The sequence below is a fragment of the Taudactylus pleione genome, unplaced genomic scaffold (genome assembly GCF_031769625.1).
Source record: "Taudactylus pleione unplaced genomic scaffold, aTauple2 ptg000842l, whole genome shotgun sequence".
NCBI lineage: Eukaryota > Metazoa > Chordata > Amphibia > Anura > Myobatrachidae > Taudactylus > Taudactylus pleione.
The window spans coordinates 3,327,483-3,345,602 of NW_028285244.1; the positions used below are offsets into that span (position 1 = coordinate 3,327,483).

General features: G+C 43.1%; 1 protein-coding gene across 3 annotated transcripts; it reads left to right on the forward strand.

Annotated features, from left to right (window-relative positions):
* Positions 1–637: 637 nt before the first annotated feature.
* Positions 638–17,908, forward strand: SKA3 (spindle and kinetochore associated complex subunit 3). 3 transcript variants are annotated; one of them, XM_088458575.1, is made up of 13 exons: positions 638–782; positions 1,274–1,388; positions 2,955–3,019; positions 6,627–6,792; positions 7,188–7,584; positions 11,040–11,119; positions 11,444–11,561; positions 14,501–14,589; positions 14,905–15,083; positions 15,506–15,715; positions 16,473–16,580; positions 16,694–16,782; positions 17,548–17,908. In XM_088458575.1, the coding sequence occupies exons 2-13, from the start codon at positions 1,286–1,288 to the stop codon at positions 17,552–17,554; spliced, it is 1,611 nt and encodes a 536-aa protein (XP_088314701.1). In that variant the 5' UTR covers positions 638–782; positions 1,274–1,285; the 3' UTR covers positions 17,555–17,908. The 3 variants fall into 3 exon arrangements, with proteins under 3 accessions (XP_088314701.1, XP_088314702.1, XP_088314703.1); XM_088458576.1 differs by having other exon boundaries at positions 638–755; XM_088458577.1 differs by having other exon boundaries at positions 694–991.
* Positions 17,909–18,120: the final 212 nt, after the last annotated feature.

The following is an 18,120-nucleotide window of genomic DNA, read 5'->3' on the forward strand; positions in this document are numbered from 1 at the left end:
TATATTATATGATGTTCTATACTGCACAGAGGCTCTGATGGCATATAAAGGAGCATGTGGGTATTCTGGTGGCATATAAAGGGGCATGTGGGAGCCTGAAATATGAGAAAAAGGTTGTAACCGTACTGTGGTTTTGGCCAAGTCCCGTCTCGCCCCGTCCGGGAATCTGAAGTTCAAAAGGTGCCAACTATGCATTAAGGAATTGAGACCCCCAGTTCCATAGAAAAATGTCAACGTACTGTATTGGCTTGACCCAATTAGGAGCGAAGGGGGTGAATTGCCCCATTCCACTTGCACATTTCTGCTTGCAGCCCTATGGAGCTGCAAACAGAAATATGCAAGTCTGGCGGTAGCCTATGTGCGCCGTACATCCTAATTAGATTGAGCCCTATGTGTTCTCTAACTAGCAACAGCCCAGCAACATCAAAGTCACATTTCATAAAGGGGAAGCAATCAGGTCCATAAACCATATATGCAGATTAAAGGCCAAATGTAATAGGTTGCAATTTGGCGTGTAACAGTGTGAACAGATACAATGAACTAGCCGTAAGAACACAACATAATAAATCAAGTATTACCGGCGCCAACCACAAGATGGCAGCCTGGTAACGCCTGTGATGTCTGTGCACAATGTAGTCGATAAAGTTTTGGTGAATGAAGTGAAGAGGAAAAAAGAAACATTCAAACTGTTGGCGGTAGCTGCTGGAGCTGGGCAACACAGCGAGGCGTTCGGGCAGAGCGGAGAGAGAGCACCGGTGCGTCCCGGCCATTCTACGTCACTGGTATGCTACAGGGGCCACAGGAGGACCCCCAGCAGCCAGCGCTGTGGCCCGGGGGGTAGTGCACTTTGGTTACAGTGCAATTTTAATAGGGATCGCTGGTAGTAACCAAAAGCATTTACAGAAGAGATCTAATAAGAAGATAAATAAACAGCTTTATACAAGTTGTGTCGGTGGCACTACTACATAAGTGGCAGCATCTGTACTGATAAGTAAGCAGTTTTTGTTTGACAGTTTATTTCCCATTCTCTCTACCTTTTAGTTTCAATTGTGAGGATTGAGGGGGAGATGTATAAAACGTTTTAATTAGGATAAGTGGAAAAATTTCCGATAGCAACCAGTTAGCTCCTAGCTATCATTCTAGCACATGCTATAAAATGACAGCTGAAGCGGATTGGCTGCTATTGGTAACTTATTCCCCCCCCTTTCCTCAAAGTTTTGATGCATCTCCCCCTAAAAGTATCTCATTAATAACTTGCATGTCTAATCTGCAGCTTATTGCAACCATGTCTGTGATTGAGAACTTCTTTAGTAACTTGAGGTCTTTGGCAATCACTTTGGAGAAGGAGACCGCTCATGTTGAACAAGTGTTCACCCAAGAAGAGAATGGTAAGTTTGCTGGCCTCACTACACCGATACACACACCAACAGAAAACTACACATATTATTATTATCATCATCATCATTTATTTATATGGCGCCACAAGTGTTCACCCAAGAAGAGAATGGTAAGTTTGCTGGCCTCACTACACCGGTACACACACCAACAGAAAACTACACATATTATTATTATTATCATTTATTTATATGGTGCCACAAGTGTTCACCCAAGAAGAGAATGGTAAGTTTGCTGGCCTCACTACACCGGTACACACACCAACAGAAAACTACACACATTATTATTATAATTTATTTATATGGTGCCACAAGTGTTCACCCAAGAAGAGAATGGTAAGTTTGCTGGCCTCACTACACCGATACACACACCAACAGAAAACTACACAGAGGGCTATATCACACACAGTGGTTTTGTCCGCCCGGCAAAAAAAAACTGAGGTTTTTCTACCGTTGTTTACCCTCAGTGGAAGTTCCATATTTATATATTATGGCTTCCACACTGCACAAACAAAGCGCGCCGGGTTACAGCCGTGATAACCACTGACTAGGATGGGTGCTGTCCATGTTTTCAGTTTTAAAGATTGAAAAGAGATTCAAACACACAGCTATAACATTACTCACTGCACAAAACCGTTGTGTGTGAAAAGGGACTGATCCACAGGAGACAAAACTGACTCTTTTTTTTTTTTCTGTCCAGACAAAACTGTTGTGTGAAAAGAGACATGGGGTATTCCCAATTACATGACCGGCCTTTGAGTCGTCTGCTTTACACACTGGCTTTGGAATCACCCAGAAGTCTGTTCTCCTTTTGGGAGCCGCTTTTTGTCGGCCTATAGCAGTGATTTTCAACTCGTGGCGCGTACCGAACAACACTTTCAAATTGCTAAGGCACATTATCAGTCCCCCACTGGGAAAAAGTAACACACACACATTGGCCACCACAGATAAAAAAAAAAAACAATCCTATTGCTCAGCAAAGATTAAAAAAATAATAATAATTACATCGCCACCCACAGAAAAAAATGAAATAACCAGCTGAGAAGGCTCATTGTCGTCCCTGTCCTGTCCCTCATCGGCTGGGGTTGCTCAGTCACACACAGTGCACGGTGCAGAACTGGGAGCAGTGTGCAGGCGGGCATATAGTGTGGCATGTGTGACCTATGTCACACCGCTGCTTCTCCATAGGTCACAGTAAGGGCGCACCTGAGCCTCCCAGAAGAGCCCGGCACTGCCCGGGCCAGCAGTACAAGTAAAGTCAGCTCTGACCTCGCGGCACACTTTATAACCGTTCGCGGCACACTAGTGTGCCATGGCATAGTGGTTGAAAAACACTGGCCTATAGTTTTTCCAAGGGTTTGGTTACGGGATCCCGATGGTCAATTTACTGACAGCTGCATCCTGATGGTCAAAATCCTGATGAATTTTGGGAAGTAATTTAACCCAAATCTTAACCCTAACCGTCCCGCAGCCTAGTCGGGATCCTGACTACATCCCTATCCAAGGATACTAGAAGTGTTGGAGGTGTTTGTTACCACAGTTCTCACATTCTCTCTACAGACTATGAAGATGAATCTCCAATGAGAGTGCTGCACGATCTGCGTTCAGAGATGATGGGATTGAAGGTGAGGTGACGTAACCGGTAACTTGCATTAGACGCACAGCAAAACCATTCAGTCAGAGGTGTTTTACTACCTACAGGTCAGGTATAACAATACCATAGTTCACCCAGCTTCTAAAACAAAAAGTAAAGTATCAATAGATAAAACCTTTCGCCAGCAGCCTTAAGTCTTGTCTTTTTGTTTTGTTTTGTTCACTTGCTGTAGCTTTTGCCTAGACAATATGTTGTCTTTTATACTTTTTTATACTCTTTATACACTGTTTGCATTGGAGGTGATATTTTACAATGTGTTCAGAAACTTGATCTGTAATATAATGTTCTGTAATGTATTAGAAAACGTGCATCACCAAGATAACACTGAATGTATAAATCGCCGTCACCGAATAAACAACTTCAGCCAGTGGAGCTGCAACTGAAGCACTGGTGTCCCTAGCACTGCTATCGGAACACTTCTAGTCTGCTTCCGCTGGAGAGTAGACCACTCCTTGTGCACCATAGAGGGCCCCTAAAGGCACCTGACTCCTTAGTTGGCGTGAGCCCCTATAGAAGATTATGTAGGATTATTATTTTTTTCTTACCTTCAGCATTGGAATGTTGCCTATTGTAGATGGCATTGCGCCTCCCTTCGAATGGATGCTGGTGTTAGTTACGCTGGTATGCATGAACAAATCACAAAGGACAGCTCTCTTTGTAAGAGCTTTCCTTTGCGAATGAGGAACTTCCGAGTTTATGACCCAGAAGCACCTCTGGTCTCATCATGCGCAGAATGACACACGCCGCGAGGTGGCGCTGGATTGGATCCCTCACAGCACACTCCGAATAGAAGCCCATAGTCTTCTATAGTGTACCCGCTGCATCCAAGCGGGTTCGGTGCATATGAGAAATTCGGTCATACACGCATTTTTTTGGGGGGGGGGGGGTTGGCCGCATTTCTCCCTTTGCTACATCCCGCCCATAGTTTGGTGGGTGTTTTTTTTTTTTTTTTTGCAATCCCTCCGTTAATGCTGGCCACAGAATGACCTCAATGTCTGATGGATTCGTTATCAGACTTGATGGAAAATTTGTCTGTGTGTATGGGAAGATTTTGAACTGTGGACCCGATTCAGACCCGCTCGCTAGATGCGTTCGTATGCAGCCGTCAGCTGCCAAGGTATGCAAATCCCACGATCGCAAGGCATTAGCACGCCCACTATGTCTTGGCGTGCGATCACGGTGTGTGTTTCGACGCCCACTTTCCCTTAGTGATACACGTCATCTCCAGGAAGTGTATTCAACAATTGGTAACATCGGACCCATACGCAGCACTTGTGGCTGACCATACCCTACCGCAAGCACTGGGATTGCTTCAGTGTGTGATTCAGCCATGTCTATTATGACGCTGCGTCTTAATTATGCACGGCGTTGAGACATCTACACACCCCCGTTTCTATCACTCAACCCATCACCACCCACAAACGGCCTGTCCTGTCACTCAGTCTAGCGAGGCGTCTATGTACAAGGGGCCACCGCTTCGCGATCGCATAGACTGGTTCGCACACGCACACTGCGTCTTATGCGCAGATTGCAAACATCGGAAGGCTACGTGCGAACGCAGCCTAGCGAGCGGATCTGAATCGGGCCCTTTATTCAGTAATCATTTCACACCTATGTGGCCAGACCGATTTGTCATGGCTTTGCTAGACTTTAGTGGTGCATAAAAATGTATTATTCCCCTAAAAATGTTAATATTGTGTTTTTAATTTTTTTTTCCCCAGCAGAGATTATTAGGGGGTCATCAGATATTTTAGTATCTCCCATGTTTTTATTACATATAGATTAGATATCAGCTTGAAACTGATAGTACTGCCAACATGGTGATTGTTGCACAGGTGCTATGGCATTGCCAAACTCTACTGTTGTAAACATTTTGGGGTTGATGTATCAAGCAGTGAAAAGCATGGAGAAGTGGACAAGTAGAGAAGTTGCCCATAGCAACCATCAGCTTTGAAGTAGCATTTATCAAGTACAGTCTATAAAATAATAGGAGCTGATTGGTTGCTATGGGCAACTTCTCTACCTGTCCATTTCTCCACTGTTTTCACTGCTTGATACATAAACCCCTTTGTTTGTAAAGGTCATTGGATGTCTGTCTACTGACATGGAGGCACTATGGTACAAATAGCGTTTTTAGTTTTGTAGATTACGAGCCAGGAACCAAACTAAATGATTCCTGGGCCTTTTGCTGTGTCGAACAACTGCTGCTGACAGCCGCGGTTGGTAGATGGGTCGCCATTCAAGAGCCAGGTCTCTCTCCAATATACCTGATGTTTATATATAGGCCAGACTGCAATGTGACCTTACCACATGTGACTTCTGTAAATATTTGTTATGCATTGTAGGGTTGACTATACTATACACACTGTTATATCAGATGGTGACCGTTTCAATCCTGTGTGTGTGTAATCTGGCCACGTAGCAGAGTGGATACATCGCCTTTTCGGGGCTGTTTATGAATGTAATACATTGAATCCATTACAACACACACTTCCTGAGTAAGAGGAAAAACAAAGTTTAAATTCTTTGGAGAATTATAATTCAATTTATTCTTAGAAATTACAACCAATAGAAATGCATGTGGCAGCTGATGAATTTTCCATATTACTTTAGAGAAAATGTGCCTCATTGCTTTTTCTGTATTGCACTTTTAATGTATTTATTTTACATATATATTTTAGTATATCACATGGAATAAATAGTGATGCATTTTAATTGGTGTATTCCACGCCTGTGATTTTATATAAAGATACTGTTTTTAAATTTGTATGCCAGATCCAGGGTTGCATAAAATTGGATATTTAAAAAAAATTAAAAATGTATTTGATTTAAATCAGATTTTTTATTAACATTTTTTATTATTATTTAAAACCAAAAAAATCTGATTTAAATCAAATAAATTAGTTTTTGATTTTTTTTTTTTTTTTAAAAAAAATCAAATTTTACGCAACCCTGATTTTATTCACCTCAAACAATGACAATGCTAGTGGGTATTGATGTACAGTTTGAAAGTTTTTTTTTTTTGTTATGTTTCAAGTTGTTTTGTATATTATACATATAAACACCCTGCATTATTAGCACTTCCATATTACGCAGTGCTCTGCAGAGAATATTTGTCACATCACAATACAGTGGTAGCGTATAGGCACATTCAGTGCACATTGGGGGAGATAAAGTACCAACCAATTAGCCCCTAACTTTAGACTGTTTGTGAAAAATGTCAGGAGCTGATTGGTTGGTACTTTATCTCTCTTCAAGGCTTAGTACATCTCCCCCATTGTGCTGTGATTTCACTTTGGGCTGCCCTCTCTGACAGATCTACTGTACAGATGCCATTGTCTATTTACAGGATACAAGACAGAATCCAAGGGGTATATTTACTAAAGTGTGGGTTTAAAGAAGTGGAGATATTGCCCATAGCAACCAATGCGATTCAAGGCGATAGATAAATAAGTAGAATCTCGGGCAACACCTGCACTTTAGTAAATATACCCCAAGTCTGCAGCTTCTGGAGTAGTCTTACATGTTTGTATTGCCGCCATCTTTCTGTAACCTTGTGCATAATGCCAATTATTCAGAGTGACATCCAAGGCACGCTGGACAAAACTCACTGGAAAGGCCAAGATGTGACGTCTTTCATGAAGATTTGCAAAGCGCTGCAGCAGAGGAACGCCTCAGACCTCCGGCAGATCAAAGACACCTTTCAGAAGTACGGCTATAAACCACTCGATAGTGAAGCATCAGGTGATTAACCACAGTTGGTTGTTTGTCTAGTGAGGAGTAGAACAACTAAAGCCAAGCGCATCCAGCTAACAGATCATAATTGGTCAGAGTTTTATGGGGCGTTTTGATGAATTCCAATGGGTCAGTGACTACAGTGATCACAGGTCATCTGCAATGTTTGCCTCCTGTGTGGTTCAGTTGTTCAGCATGACTGCCAAGCCATCAGATGTGTGCCACCTGGCCCACCACCAAACTTTGCATGTTAGGTCACTCCGCATTCACGCCAGATGACCAGATCTGTCCATGTGTAGCTATCTTCAGATCTATGTTTACATGCTTGGAGGTCAGAGCAAATGTGAATTGCATGTAATCCAGATTATAACGCAGGAACATGTTTGTTTTTCATTATTTTGTAGAAATTGAGATGACCGATGGAACTGTGACTTCTGAGAGTGCCGATGAGAAATGTCCCAATGCTGATCCGCAAGCTCCACCTCCTCCGCCAGCCCTGGAAAAGCAGCCAGAGTGGGATCTAATGAGGGGCCCCCAGCTCTCAGACTTCGGTCTGTCTCACTACCAGCTGCCTTCAGCCTGGGAGCCGCAGAGCATTAAGATGAACATCGGGAGCTCACTGCAAGAAAAGCCTGAGCCGTCCTATAAAAACATCTGCTCAGTACAGGTTGCAAAGACTCCAAAGTGCGCCCTGACCATGGAGGATGACTTCTCACAGATACAGCATTTTGGGATTAGTGATAATATCACAAATCTGAATGACGACTACACAATGGCGCTTATAAACAAGAAAAAGGGAAGGTAAGTGTTGCCGTTATCTGACGGGATACTAATATGTAGGGGTGATCTATGCAGTAACTTGTACATGAGTTATGTTTGTGTGTTCTCAGTACATGTAATAGATGTGAATTTGGAGAGCACAAGAGGTGGTGGTTGTTACCTTTGGAATAAACAGATTATTTTTTTTTTGTTAAATAACTGCAGTATAAAAAGAAGAGAAACCTGCTTACTGCACATTAAGTTCCCCATATTGTCTATTTTTGTCTAAAATATTACAGCTACTACTACAGGAAGCCTTATTAGTAAACTGAATTAGTTGATTGCTGTAGCCTATAACTTCATTGGTAACCAGTATTGAATGATTATTCAGGCCTTTTGAATATTCGTCATAGTGATTGGCAAATACAGATCTGCCCAGAATAAGGGTGCTTCTGTTGTGTTAGTGATGGGCGTGCTTACCTTTTATGGCTCCTCCCCCTTCATTTGCATGAACTGCAGCTCTACAGTACACAGATTTAAAGCTCTCCCGTTGGGATGTCATTTGTGTTTCGGGCATGGCTGCAGAAATAGCGTACACTCTAGAGAAAGGGCTCTCTGGCGAGTGCCCAAAATGGGGGCGTGACCTTGAGAAAAGGGGCCGTGTTTTTAAGATTTGCCCCCTTTTCATCACTCTTGGGGGCTTGACTGGCATTTACGGACATGCCGGGCTGCCCCCAAGCTCTCCCTTTGCTGTGAATAGATCCGGGCGCATGTGCCTGGTATCTATTCACCAGCGGTGATCGCTACACGCAATTTTCCCCACCCGCAGGATACTGTGGCCAGCGGATGGGGACGGCGCCTGGCAGGCTGTTTTAGAGGAGCGCCGCTAAAAGGGGCAGGGCGCATTCAGCCATTTTGAATTCTGGCAGGGCACGTCGCTAACACAGCCTAGCGGAAATGCTACAGAAATAGTACTGCTTGTGTTCTCGGAGTACAGGACACTGACCGAAATGACGTGGCTGCAGAATAGTACTACTGTACGTGTGTTCTGAGTACAGGACACTGACCGAAATGACGTGGCTGCAGAATAGTACTACTGTACGTGTGTTCTGAGTACAGGACACTGACCGAAATGACGTGGCTGCAGAATAGTACTACTGTACGTGTGTTCTGAGTACAGGACACTGACAGAAATGACGTGGCTGCAGAATAGTACTACTGTACGTGTGTTCTGAGTACAGGACACTGACAGAAATGACGTGGTGGCAGAATAGTACTACTGTACGTGTGTTCTGAGTACAGGACACTGACAGAAACTATGTGGCTGCAGAATAGTACTACTGTACGTGTGTTCTGAGTACAGGACACTGACCGAAATGACGTGGCAGCAGAATAATACTGCTTGTGTTCTGAGTACAGGACACTGACAGAAATGACGTGGCTGCAGAATAGTACTACTGTACGTGTGTTCTGAGTACAGGACACTGACAGAAATGACGTGGTGGCAGAATAGTACTGCTTGTTGTTCTCGGAGTACAGGGCACTGACCGAAATTACGTGGTGCCAGAATAGTACTGCCTGTGTTCTCGGAGTACAGGACACTGATGAAAATGACGTGGCTGCAGAATAGTACTACTGTACGTGTGTTCTGAGTACAGGACACTGACAGAAATGATGTGGTGGCAGAATAGTACTGCTTGTGTTCTCGGAGTACAGGACACTGACAGAAATGACCTGGCTGCAGAATAAGTACTACTGTACGTGTGTTCTGAGTACAGGACACTGACCGAAATGACGTGGCTGCAGAATAGTACTACTGTACGTGTGTTCTGAGTACAGGACACTGACAGAAATGACGTGGCTGCAGAATAGTACTACTGTACGTGTGTTCTGAGTACAGGACACTGACAGAAATGACGTGGTGGCAGAATAGTACTGCTTGTTGTTCTCGGAGTACAGGGCACTGACCGAAATTACGTGGTGCCAGAATAGTACTGCCTGTGTTCTCGGAGTACAGGACACTGATGAAAATGACGTGGCTGCAGAATAGTACTACTGTACGTGTGTTCTGAGTACAGGACACTGACAGAAATGATGTGGTGGCAGAATAGTACTGCTTGTGTTCTCGGAGTACAGGACACTGACAGAAATGACCTGGCTGCAGAATAAGTACTACTGTACGTGTGTTCTGAGTACAGGACACTGACCGAAATTACGTGGCTGCAGAATAGTACTACTGTACGTGTGTTCTGAGTACAGGACACTGACCGAAATGACGTGGTGGCAGAATAGTACTGCCTGTGTTCTCGGAGTACAGGACACTGACAGAAATGATGTGGTTGCAGAATAGTACTACTGTACATGTGTTCTGAGTACAGGACACTGACCGAAATGACGTGGCTGCAGAATAGTACTACTGTACGTGTGTTCTGAGTACAGGACACTGACAGAAATGATGTGGTGGCAGAATAGTACTGCTTGTGTTCTCGGAGTACAGGACACTGACAGAAATGACCTGGCTGCAGAATAAGTACTACTGTACGTGTGTTCTGAGTACAGGACACTGACAGAAATGACATGGCTGCAGAATAGTACTGCTTGTGTTCTCGGAGTACAGGACACTGACAGAAATGAGAATGACAGTCTCCCTATGGAAAGGGCGAGTGCCTTATAGTGGAGTTTCTCATTTGGGCTGGATTAATGTACACAAAAACCTCAACATCGCACTGCCACGCCAGTCTGCAGCAGCAGGAGAGCTGATGGAGGAGGATGTTCTATTACCATCACTGGTGCACACATAAGAGTACTTCTATAAGAGTGATAAATATTGGCGAGACTTATATAGTTATTACTAAAGTGGGCCTTTCACCCTGAAATTCTTCATGAACTTATTGCTCTTTTGTATCAGTTTCTACATTGTATTATAAGCAAATCAGAGGGAGAAGTGGCTGCAGCAGGTATTCTGTTTAGAGAGAGATGAGCCAAAAGCGTGTTTGCCCTGGTGCACTGTTCCACGTTAGTTATGTCTTCCATCCCAGCTTTACTAAGGTGTCAAACACACAGATTAAAAGCATAATATTGCCTGCACCCACAGCATGGAGCGTGCTCTGTGATCAGTAAAAGCAGGATGCATCAGGAATGCAGCATATTCTGTATCAGGTGTATACAGATATACATTTTGTATAGAGATCAGTCATTTCTAGAATTGTGACGATTCCTGGTGTGAATAAAAAGTGATTGCATTACCCAGTATATATGTGCTTAAATTCCAGAGCAGGGTTGGGCAATAAGTGGCGCACCAGCTGCTGTTGAACTACACATCCCAGCATGCCCTAATGGCAAAGCTTGCTGGGATGTGTAGTCCAACAGCAGCAGGAGGACTGCTTATTGCACAACCCTGTTCTAGAGCCTCCATTCGTTTAGTAAATTGAACATTTTGAAATAGATGCAGCTAATATATTTTTTTGTTTGTTTTGTTTGTTCTAATTTATTGATAGTGGTCCTGACAAATCAAAGGTAACCGCAAGAAACATGAAAGACATTCTAGCTACGCCTGCGCACTTGAAGTACAGGAATGGTAGGTTACAGCATATAACGTTTGATTTTAATCCTATAAAATGAAGAGTTTAATATGGTGGCAGTAAGATACATAGCGCTGAAGTTGTGATTTTGTGTATAACCTGGATCGTTACACCTTGGCATAATATTCATGCCATATAAATATTTACTTCATTGAAATGTACGTTCTCCTATGCTCAACGTCACACTTGATGGAATGGTTATACAGCCTGACATACCCTCCATTAAATGAAATCCGTGCACATTGGTAAATCTCACTTAGGTTTTTTGATGGTCACTAGCATTGCAGGCTCTGCAGCAAAACATGTTTTATTCATAATAGATTTCTTCAGTGTGGACTCCCCATTGCCACCGGTGTTCTACACCCCAGGTCTGAAGGTTCACAAGAAAGAAGCTGACGGCGATGCGATGGATGATGACCACCATGACCGCGCGGCAGAGTAAGAAATTGTCCTGTACGTAGAATAGTGTACCCTATAGTGTATAATAGAAGGGACCACGCGGCAGAGTAAGAAATTGTACTGTACGTAGAATAGTGTACCCTATAGTGTATAATAGAAGGGACCACGCGGCAGAGTAAGAAATTGTACTGTATGTAGAATAGTGTACCCTATAGTGTATAATAGAAGGGACCACGCGGCAGAGTAAGAAATTGTACTGTATGTAGAATAGTGTACCCTATAGTGTATAATAGAAGGGACCACGCGGCAGAGTAAGAAATTGTACTGTACGTAGAATAGTGTATAATAGAAGGGACCACGCGGCAGAGTAAGAAATTGTACTGTACGTAGAATAGCGTTCCCTATAGTGTATAATAGAAGGGACTACGAGGCAGAGTAAGAAATTGTACTGTACGTAGAATAGTGTACCCTATAGTGTATAATAGAAGGGACTACGCGGCAGAGTAAGAAATTGTACTGTACGTAGAATAGTGTACCCTATAGTGTATAATAGAAGGGACTACGCGGCAGAGTAAGAAATTGTACTGTACGTAGAATAGTGTACCCTATAGTGTATAATAGAAGGGACCATGCGGCAGAGTAAGAAATTGTACTGTACGTAGAATAGTGTACCCTATAGTGTATAATAGAAGGGACCATGCGGCAGAGTAAGAAATTGTACTGTACGTAGAATAGCGTTCCCTATAGTGTATAATAGAAGGGACTACGAGGCAGAGTAAGAAATTGTACTGTACGTAGAATAGTGTACCCTATAGTGTATAATAGAAGGGACCACGCGGCAGAGTAAGAAATTGTACTGTACGTAGAATAGTGTATAATAGAAGGGACCACGCGGCAGAGTAAGAAATTGTACTGTACGTAGAATAGTGTACCCTATAGTGTATAATAGAAGGGACTACGCGGCAGAGTAAGAAATTGTACTGTACGTAGACTAGTGTACCCTATAGTGTATAATAGAAGGGACCATGCGGCAGAGTAAGAAATTGTACTGTACGTAGAATAGTGTACCCTATAGTGTAAAATAGAAGGATATTGGTGTGCCATGGAAGAGGGGACTTTTTTTTTTTAAACTAATCCTACTACAAAAATGAAAGAAACTACTTAACAGGCAGAGATAGGGGTACAAAATATAATATATATAACTAAGTAGCATTATTATCATTAGCACTTGATATTATACACAAGGCGGATTGTTCTGTACATAGCGATCTCTTGTAGATGTGCCCACCAATGGCAGGTTCTTAGAAAAAGTAACCTGAGGTTCTTGTTACTCTTTCTCATACCCAAAGTGCATTGTGCCCAAAATACGGAGATACGTAAGAGGAGTGTAGAGAGGTTTGGGGCACAAAAAGCTGATGCACATGAGTTACCCAACCCAGAAGCCTCTTCAGTTATAGAATGTTGAACAAACTGAGACCATGTTACATGTCACAGAGAGAAAGACGTACCAAAGTATATCATGTATCCGGAAATGCAAAATGAGATGGCTGAAAGGAAAATCGGGAAGAGCAGGATTCCACCAGAATGGTGTAGACAAGGACTAACTGCATTCATGTGTGACCAAGGCATCGAACCAGGCCTTTCACGTGGTATGGGAGGAGGCCATATGTTAGTGGGTGGGTGGAGTCCTATGCAAAGAATATTAGCAAAGATGTGAAGTGACCTGGGCGTATCTGCAGCCAGTGTGGTCACAGCAGCGGATGGAAGCAGCCACTAATAGGTTGATAGTATTTATTTTGTACCAGAATAAATTGCTAGGCCCCCTGTTTCTATTGGTTTTTATTCAGGGAGATTATTGTGAAGTAAGCAGTCCTTCAGACTGAAGAGCCAGTTTATTCAAGGCCCATTACCATGTTGTATAAGTCGGAGATTGGGTAACCATAACCTCTCAGCTGCTACGACGCCACTTGCAGTTAGTTGTAAGAGGTCAGATATATTGGTGCATCTGACTGTATGTGCGGACGTTCAGCCGACCACCCGTACACTTGCTGCAGGGAGCGCCGGTGACTGACGGCTCAACTGCGCAGACAAATTCAAATGCCCACCCAGTTGTGATGTCAGGGAACACGCACAGAGCGGCCAATCGGTAATTCTGTATAGTTTGCCTGATCGGCCGCTGTGTCTGCGGATCCGTCGGCATAGTGTTTACCCGTTTGTAGTCTGTGTTTTATTTGTCCTCCTGTACTAGGTTTGATAATCCCAGTACATGATCTTGTATAAGATGATTATTTGCTCCTTGTATGCAACTGATTTGTGTTTTATTTAAAAATAATAAAATGGAATAAACATCGGTCTCTGTAACAATCCAGTTCTGCATCTGGATATAAAGATGTGAATATAATAAAATGGAATAAACATCGGTCTCTGTAACAATCCAGTTCTGCATCTGAATATAAAGATGTGAATATAAGAGACAAAAAGGCCTGGAAACGGTTCCCTGCTTCCGGCGGGTGTGGTTCATTAGATCGACAAAAGGTCGACATGGATGTAGGTCGACGTGTAGAAGAGGTTGATGGTGTCAAAAGGTCGACATGGATATGGTCGACACACAAAAATGGTTGACACTTTATTTTTTACCCTAATCTTCACCCTAACCCTCCCTTTTGTGCCAAACCTAACCGTCCTTCTTTGTGCCTAACCTTAACCGCACCCCCTTGTGACTAACCCTAAAAAAAAAACAGGAAAAAAAGCGTATGGACCATTTTTGTGTCGACGATTCCCATGTCTACCTTTTTTGTACCTGTCAACCTAAACCAATGACTATCAACCATCTCTTGTCAACCTATTGCTTGTTAACCTTTTGTACTGTCTACCTTTCATACAGAACCCCTTCCCGCTGTGGTCTGATGTAAGATATATTAGGTTTCTGTATAATAAACATTTTATTTACTTTCTCTTCTGCTGTTGGCTTTTTTCAGCATGGCGGATAATAATGCTGCTGTAGCAAACTCTTCAAGGGACATGAAAAGCCACTTTCCTCTACCTGCCTACCAATCACTGCGATACGGTAAGGTCCTGCGTGGAGCACTTACCCTGCAGTGCATTACACTAAATGTCCCCATTAGTGATAACAGACTGGGATGGACCTGGGTATATCGGGAGTTGTGCTCCTGTTATGTAGCTGCTGTGAGCCCTCTGTAATGTGCTGTACTAAGAAGAAACATCCTGGTCTCTTATGCTAATAAATCCCCCAACAAAAACTGTCTTATTGGGAATGTGGTTGGAGTTTGATCTTAACACACTGTCCTTTTAGAAGCTCAGAACTAAACCTTGCAATCATTGGCTTTTTTTATGGTGCATAATGGAAATGTTTATTGTGTAGATAGAGAAATTGTGGACTCTCCTCATCCCCCCACATTCTGCACACCTGGACTTAAGGTGCATAAGAAAGACATTAGCTGCAGGCCAGCGCAACCCTCGGAGAGTATAGCTGTGCCGGAACGTCTGGACACTCCACCTGTACCAAGCTTTGAGACCAAGTGGCTTAAGAGCGACACTACGGTAAGTGACAATCTCCCAGTGTCACCAGGGCTTGGGCTCTTTTGCGGACACACAAAGGAAAGAAATTACATTGCAAACCACATATAGCAGAGAGACTCCCCACTACCACGCATAATCGCCAGTATATGGATACTTGGGATCCAGGTCTTACAAGATGTGTTGCTGGATTTGGTTCAGTATTTGGAAAGGATTTCAATGAATCCTTTAAATAGTGTCTGAATTTGGCCAGAACACGAACCAAATCCCTCCGTCGTGCGCATTCGCCCAACATCGACCCGCTTGCGAGCGAACTTCCCTCGCGAGCGGGTCTGAATGACCCCCATTGTTCTATGTACCCGTATGTAGAGAGCCAGGAAATCTGTCCATATAAATACTGTGTAATTATGTATATCATAGACCTAGGTGTCTCTTTCTCTCATCAGATGAGATCATTGGACATCACAGAACCCATTCCTAGACCAGAGCTTTCCCATAATGTGTACTTGGAGGAGGCTGCCCAGCTGGTATTAAAATCTGACGTATTTTCTGCAAATCCACCCAGAGCTGTCTCTCCCCCCAAGATATGGGATTTCTGCATCAAGACTCCGCCACGTCCCGAAATGACCACCTCATTAACGGAGGACATGTTCAAGGTATCGCCATCCATTCCAGACAAAATGATAATAGGCTTGTCAGAATTACTGAACGAGAGTTAAATACTCTATACACACCGTACAAGAATGTCTTCATAGTCTAACGTATGGGACAATCATTCACTCATGAGCAGATGAAACTGCAGCCATTTGAATAGTGCTTAATTTTCTTTACATTGTATATGCTGAAATACATTTAACCTTATTTTTATTTCTTGGCCTGTCACCAAGACTTATTTTTTTTTTTTTTGTACATTTTAATATTAACAGACCTACGGATGTGTCCTCATACACCTAGCGTCCATACGCCATACAGCGCGATACTCACGGCGTGGATGAGCCGCTCAGAGAGGTGTAGCATACAGTCTTTTTGGTTGAATTTTGAATCGTATTTGTATCGCAGATGCAGCAAAACACCACTCTATGTACTACAGACTCTGGGCTGTGATTGTAACCACACAGGAATTAGTTTTACACACGTACAAAGTGGCAGATAAAGCACAATGGTACTTGGTGTGAGAAGAAGCTGCGGCCGCTGCATCGTAGCACTTAGTATACAGATTCAGACTCCGTAGCACTCACATCACATTGATCAGCGCATGCCCATAAAAGTATAACTTTTTATCTAAACCCAGGTTTGAGCACTCTATATAAAATGCCAGCCTTCATTAAGCATAGGTAGCAGGGTATGCTTTACATCTGCAATGTGCCAGCAGTGGTGGTGACTGCTATAAGGATATATTACTGTCTCTCGCAGTACAATATGAAGCTGGCCTCCCCTCCCAAGGTGAATGAGTATGAACACTTGCTGAGGACCCCCACCCTCCCAGAGATGACGTCCTGCCTGACTGAGGATATCTCACAGGTATCTCCTGTTCTGTCTATAATACAGCTAATGATAGAACATACAGTATTACCTGAGCTGGCGTTGCTTCCATGTGATTTAAACACATTTATATTACATTTTTTTTTTTAAAGATATTGCAATATTGCAAAACAAAACCATCATGGGACAATCCACCAGACATCTCTATTGGGAAAGTAAGCATGGAGAATAAAGAGAACAGGTGAGGCCAAAATATGTCTGTTTTAACGAATATCCCATTGATTCTGAAGATGACCCTCTGTAAGCTCATTGTGCGTGTGTGTGATTAGCACAAACGGGCGCATTGCCGCATGTAGGGCTGGATTCTGAATCTGGCGCAAAGCGGTCGCAAGTGTGGATGGCTGCTGTTGCTGGACTTACTACCTTATGCTAATGCGAGTATCTGCGCAACTTCATGCCTCTATAGCTGCACTGCATACTGTTATCTGGCCGCAATCTGTCATCATTAACACTTACACCTACATCGCTCTGGGTGCCAGAGATCCATCAGAAACGGTCATCCCTTCATTATATACATGGCACAGAAGTCTGGCTACATGTCGATGAAACCGATCTCTTGCATGCCCATAGGGACACCAGGAATGCCCTTTTCACAGACAGAATGAAGCGGCTGCATACGGGCCCTCCATCAGGATTCACATGCATGGTGCAGCGCACGCTCCGTTTACAAGCCATCACTAGATGCGTCACTTTTGGGCTTGCAAGGGACTCAGATTCGGGTCCACAGTCCCTTTTCATCAGTGCCCTTGGCGTACTTGGGGCATGGGGTGTTCACTGTGCTTTTAGTGTACTCCTCAAGCTCTTCCTTAATTTCAGTTGCGTCCTGCTCAGTGCATAGAAAACAATATTCCTCTGCACTTCTGACGTACAGAACCAATGCAATGTTCCGAATATACTGCTTGCATAACATGCTGTGAAAATGTACATTGTGGCTATTATTTTGCAGACCCTGATTGCCGAGACCTTGGATTGTGCAGCTCTGCAGCTTGTCTAGGATGTATGGAGACTCGCCTTCCGCTTTGTAAGACAACTTCAACTATAAACCTACAAGATTATTCATGTAATGTATACTGTAACTTTGTACATTTTTCAGTGGTTTGAAGCTGTAGTGTTTCTGTAATGCTAGTATCCTTAACCATGTAGCACAATTAGATAATGTTCAGAAATACATTATATTATGTGTAATTTATCCTGGTATAAATCCTTTACAGGATTAAATGGTTAACTTTCCCTTGTTTTGATTGTTGATACATGGAAACAGTTTCTATTTCTTGTTTGTGTATATAATAAATATTTATCATGTTAAATATTGTCTGCTTTTGTTTATCTTACTATTATAGTACATAAGTAGGAGCCTCTATCTTTAGGGGCTGTAGAGTTAAGCAGCGTACACACCCTGCGATGGTACGATGCAATGTAACGATATTGCCGTACACACTGCACAATCCGCCGTACGGCGGTACAATGTGTCGTTACATGCTGCATATAGATGCATCATCCCATCTGTGCTAAATAGAAG